The sequence below is a fragment of the Lipotes vexillifer genome, unplaced genomic scaffold, assembly GCF_000442215.2.
Source record: "Lipotes vexillifer unplaced genomic scaffold, Lipotes_vexillifer_v1.1 scaffold496, whole genome shotgun sequence".
NCBI lineage: Eukaryota > Metazoa > Chordata > Mammalia > Artiodactyla > Lipotidae > Lipotes > Lipotes vexillifer.
Window position 1 is genome coordinate 3,027,799 of NW_006786690.1, and position 5,998 is coordinate 3,033,796.

The 5,998-nt window shown below is 46.1% G+C and overlaps 1 protein-coding gene across 1 annotated transcript in view; it reads right to left on the minus strand.

The window, feature by feature from the left end:
• Window positions 1-1,305: 1,305 nt before the first annotated feature.
• Window positions 1,306-5,998, minus strand: part of NIPAL3 (NIPA like domain containing 3) — a 50,982-nt gene continuing 46,289 nt past the window's right edge. The window contains exons 11-12 of the mRNA XM_007459155.1: window positions 5,722-5,816; window positions 1,306-1,505 (exon numbers count right to left, since the gene is read on the minus strand). Coding sequence (XP_007459217.1) covers window positions 1,306-1,505; window positions 5,722-5,816 — 295 coding nt within the window. The remainder of the gene's footprint in view (window positions 1,506-5,721; window positions 5,817-5,998) is intronic.

The following is a 5,998-nucleotide window of genomic DNA, read 5'->3' on the forward strand; positions in this document are numbered from 1 at the left end:
CTGCCTCAGAATCACCTGTGCCGCCAGTTAAGAATGCAGACTCTTGGGCCGGGTCCCAGTCCCACTTAATCAGATTACCTCTGGTTGGGGTGTAGGAATCTGCTTATTTTAAATAAACTCCCTAGGGGATCCTTATTTTCATTAAAGTTTGCAGACCTTTACCTGCCATTCTCAAAAGCATACAGTCAGTCTAGGGGAAGTCAATCGTGTACGCAGCCAGCCAGCCAGCCAGCAGCAGCCCCATTTCTGAGAATGCCTACTTCTTCCAGATGTATGTGCATGGGGATGAGGACCCAAAGAGTCTATCGACCTCAAGGAAGTTAACCAATCACTCAAGCTTGGTTCGTCAATCTATAAGGAAGAGGAGAGAGGAGAGGTGAGTGAGGCTGTCTCTGAAATGAGCACCCCTGGTTTTCCCAGAGGACCCTGGTGTGCAGGAAAATACACATACAACAGCCAGATTGTCTGTCCGTCCTTTATAGGTGATGCAATCACCTCTTGCAAAATGAAAAGGGATTTTTCTCCCTTTACGGGCTGAAGGCTCATCACCCCTGCTCCTGTCTTTCTTATTCTTCCCCTTCTTCTCTTAATTTCTCAGTTCCTTTGAGGGGAAAGAAAGCAACCAAGTAATTCACAGAACCAAAACCGAATTAGTTTTCAGAGTGGATCCAGTATAAACACATCAAGCATACTCTCATTGGGGAGGCACAGACCATCAGAAAGCAGATGTGCATTTCTTACAAGTGCATTTCAAGCAAGTGACAGGATGTTACACCCAGGGCTGGTTCACCATGCCATGTGAAGGCGACACAAAGGTTATCTCAAGTACAGAATCAAGAGGGAGGTGGGTAGAGATCAGGCCTGCACATAAGGTGAGGGAAGACTAGATTTGGAGGTTTCCAGCCTTTCAATGGATTTGGAAAGTAAGGGCAGAATCTCTGCCTTGCTTTAGCTCTAAAGAATGTGGCCACCTTTGGTCACTGACTGGGGAAACCCAGTTACCATCCTCAAGGATGACAACGGCTTTCCAAATCTCATTGGGCTCAACCAGGCAGAAGCTGAACTCTGTACTGCCCACCTAGAATACTGCTTTCAGCCCCCCAACCCCAGCCCCACCCTCATCATCTGAAACTTCCAGTCTACCCTTTGCCAGAGACAAAGGCTTTTCAAGATCCCCGTCCACAGAGTTCTTGGATTAAAAAAATAAGACTTGAAAGGCAAGTTTTAGAATTAAGGGTTGAACCGCTATCAGCATGGCTTGAGCAGCTGTAAATGGAGAGAAGGTGAGTCTCCTTCAAGGTGGGCTCACTCCTTCTTGGTGTGTTCCAGGACGCGATAGGGAACCCCAGAGGCGCTTCTAGAGCCATGTTCTTCCTGCATGATGGGCAGCGTGGCGGGAGCGTAGATCTCAGAAATGTTGTCATTGTTTTCCAGGGCCCCGTAGGAAAAAGAAGCTTTGAGGTCAGGCTGGACGGTCATCCCTTTGTCATGCATGTTTTGCATACCTGAAATGAAATCCATTTCCCCCAAATCATTATGCAGTGGGGCCAAAGAAGGCTGCATCTCATCCTCCTCTATCCCACCACAGACTAATCACAGTGCTCAGGAGCTAAGCATGTGCGCTGTCAACTTCCTGAATGGTTTGGATTGAACAAAAAAAGAGCGCCCATAAATATACACTAGAAATATTATAGTTGCTAAGCAACAAAGGATGAATCTTCAGGAAATAAGCACACAGACCAGCCACTGTCAAAGGAAACCATTGGCTTAGAATGAGGTGGGAATGTCCGGGCCACAGGGCAAGTGGAACCAGCACTGTGTTGTGAACGTGGTAGATGCCAACACTTTTCGCTGAATTAAATCAGGATCCAGAAAACTTCATTATACTGTTGAGAGAAGACGATAACTTTTGTGTCATGGATACATGATGGTGACACATGTATTATGATGCTCAGAGGGAGAGTTCTGACATTAACATCCCTGATCCGCATATGGAGTAAGGTGCGATTTTGCTTATTACCTCTGGGCACATTGATGCCGGATTTCTACTTACGTTTGAGGGCAAAGACTTTAGTCATTAATTCCTTTAAATGTAGTCTACAATTCCCCTAGCTAAGTAGGACCTGGCCTCCTCTGAGGCCAGTTCTTTTCCTGGTAGGGAATTAAGACCCTTCAAATTCTCTTGTCCCCTGGTTGAGTAATAAAAAAACTGAATGCAAATTATCTTCCATGAAACCATGATGATAATAACAGCTGACATCTGACTGCTTCCTATGCCTGACACACTGGGCTAAGTGCTTTAAATAGTAATAGTAACAACAACAGCAATAATGATAATGGCTGATGAGGACTGAGCATTTAGTTGGTGGCAGACACTGTTCTAAATAGTTATAAAGTTTTATCTCATTTGATTCGCACAACTATTGATTAGGAAAATGAGGCAGTTGGAAGCTAAAGAACTTGCCTGAGGTCGCCAAGCTAGCAAGTGGCAGCTCTAGGGTGCAGACTCAGGTGGTTTAAATTCTGAAGCCCACACTCTTAACCAGAATGCTGTGTGGGCTCCCTATAGAACTTAATCCCCCCAAAACCTATGACAGAAATACGCTACTATCCTCCTTTTCCACAGAAGAACACAGAGATTCAGAGAGGTAAAGTAACTTGCTCAAGGACACACAGCTAATGAGAGACAGAGCTGGGATTTGACACCAAAGCCCATGCTCTTATCTACTCTGCAAATGGCCTGGGAAGACCCAAACTGTGGAAGGGCCTTTGCTTCCACATTGCACAAACCTTGGCTGATGGGAATTTTTTTTGCGGTACGCAGGCCTCTCACTGTTGTGGCCTCTCCCGTTGCGGAGCACAGGCTCCGGACGCGCAGGCTCAGCAGCCATGGCTCACGGGCCCAGCCGCTCCGCGGCATGTGGGATCTTCCCAGACCGGGGCACGAACCCGCGTCCCCTGCATCGGCAGGCGGACTCTCAAGCACTGCGCCACCAGGGAAGCCCGGCTGATGGGAATTTGAAGGGTACAGTTTAAGAGTCTGTGGTTTAGATTTTGGGGAGGGAATTGGGAGGAGATGAGGGGATGCCTATTCCTCAGGGAAGAGAGTTGGCTTACCAGGCATAGTTTAGCTTTGTCAACGTTCCCCAGCCAAAACCCACCAGGAATACACCTATAGTCTAACAAATTTGGGTTTCTTGACTCATTTCAGTGAAGGAGGTGTACGTCACGGGGAGCTGTTTCAGTAAGAGGGTATTAGAAGGACTTACTACAGAATTTGGGTTGTGTTAGGTGATTTCAGGAGGGTTTAAGGAAGCAGGGCTTTGCTTTGGATTAGATGCTGTCAGGAAGTGGGGATAATTCTATAACTGGGGATCTTAATGGTTGTTATCTAGAAGGAAAGAAGACTAGATGGAGACTAAAGCTGTGATTGGTATAAAGAAGCAGCAGTCACTCATGTGAGGGGGATGGTTGGTCTTTTTATGGTATGGACAATGTTCACGTTTGTCTGTGTTTGGACATGACAATGGCATGGTCCTGTTTGTGTCCTGATCCATCACAGTCCCAGAATGACCTTGTGTGATGTTGATGTTCTGTGAAATGGTCTATATTCAGCCAGGTATACCAAGGCCCAGCTGTGAGAGCCAGGCCAGCTCCTCGCTGCCAGACACTGTTTTTCTCCTTCTCATTTTCTAGAAGTCTTCCAGGTGCTAGAATTATTTCAAGCCTCTCCTAACTGTGACGTGTAGTTAATTTTCAGAACTTGAATGCCTCTTGAACCGTGGCTACTAGTCGGTTGTGAAGATATCAATCTGGTTAGACCAAAGCCAGGGAGGTCCTGATGCTGACCAGGAAAACCAAGCAGCTGGAAAAGCGTCTGTTTAAGTTTTCTTCGTATTTTACCTGGCATCAGGTCAAACAAGTGTTCGAAATTTTCACAGTCTTTTTTCAAGTAAAAACGAAGTGAAACCAAATTCAACCAGGCATCTACCAGGTCCCAGACATTGTGCAAGGGGCCTTTAACATATTATCCCACTACCCTGGGAAAAGGAATCCCAATTTACAAGTGAGGGTCAGAGGCCTTGGGAGGTCCAGGCACATGCCCAAGGTCACTCAGCAGGTAGGTGGTTGAGAGCTGGGATTTGAATCCAGGTCATCTGAACTCCAAGCCCACGCTCAGCTTCAAAGTACAGAAGCCAGGCCTACTCAGAAGTCCTGACATGCCACGGCACGAGGGCAGGTCTCCTTTCTCCAACATCCAACTTCCCACTGGTCACAAGGCACAAAGAGGAAGCGAGAGCCACGTCCACAAACAGATCACAGAACGCGGATACCTAAGATTACCTTAGGTTACCTTCTATCTTGTACCAGAAAACACATCTGTATATACGCAAATACTTATATAGATGTATACACATACACGGTTTATAAGCACACAAACACACATGTACATACACATACTTGCACACACAGAGTTGACACCTCACCTATCTGGAATTCAGCTATCCAGCGCCCTCATCTATCCGGAACACAGCCGAGAAACAAGGAAGTAAGCAAAAAAGGCATCTGAGCAGCCAGATTAGATGTTTCAAAAGTCCATGCACTAAAGCTCATGCACTTAATTCGTAGGAGAAACCTTAAGGCCCCAACTCAGAGCTTATTTATTTTAATTTTATACATGATTCGAAAAACCTAGGTCAAATGAGAAGATTGACATGGAGCTGCTATACACAGGCAGGCTGGTAACAGCAAGAATGACAGACAACAGCTTAACAGCAAGAGATGAAGAAATAATATTAGAAGTAGACACATAAACCCTGGGGCCATTTAAATCATGGGTACCTCGGTCAGCCCTGAGAACACACCTGCCTCCCAAGTACTTTATTCAGTAGTACTCTACTCCATCACTGTGACTGTCTTTTGTTCACAAGACTGTCTTAATGGAGGGTGGGAGATTCTGCTTTGGAGAGAGTTCCATCTTATATATCTAAAATAAAAATTAAATTTGAGTTAAAGAATGAAAGCTGGTGGCCGCTAGTATCCTATAGAATTTAGGTCAGCAAATCTAGAAGGGGCTGCCCAACATCTTAACTTTCTCATCTGAATGCCTTGAGGCTGGAAAGTGCTCTCCAGTTCTCTACAAACCCCATCACTCCCTTTTGTGCAGTACTCAGCTGTTTCACACATTTATGTTCCTGCCATTTGAACCTGTGCTTCTCAGTGTGAACCCTGAGCTCCCTGGGGAACTAGGCTCTCCAGAACAATCCACTCCCTTGTGGAATCTAAGGAGTGAGGTTATAGTATTTGAATTTCATTCATCCTATTTTCCTTCCCCTCTCTGATCATTCCATTCCACTGAGATGAACTGGATTTTTCCTTTTGCAGGCATGAAGCCTGGTGCTGCAGATCAGAATTATATCCAGTGTGAATCAGGATTGTCTTTAAAAGATCCCCAACTTGACATGAGAACTGGCAAGATGTGCTCAAAACCAATCGAGGTGCCTCAGCCATTGCCTCCTCTTTTGCAAACTGAGATCAAACAAAAAAACAAAAAAAACACACACACACAAAAACAGAAAGAAAAAAAAAAGAGAGACAGTCACATCATAATAGCACAGCACACCTTCCCTGCACCAAACCCAGAGGCTGGTTGTCTCTTTTTAAACAGGAAGTAGCGGTCATTCTATGTGGATGCGCTGGCCAGCTGGATGTGAATGTTACCTGGCATGGCATCCATGGAAATGTAGGGCTCAAAGGGAATGGCCTTCTTCCTGTTACGTGTGATTAAGAAGACGCCCAAGAATGCGATGAGGCACCTGGCGAACACAGATGAAGAGAAACAAGGCCAGAGTGAGGTTGGGAGGGATGCTTTCAAACGTGAGTAATGGGGAAAAGGGGAAAACAGGGTGGCAGGCTGCGGAGGTGGGCTCACTGCTGAGCGGCCCTGAGAGGCGGCCGGGCCTGGGATCAGCAGGGAGCAGGGGCGGGATAAATAATA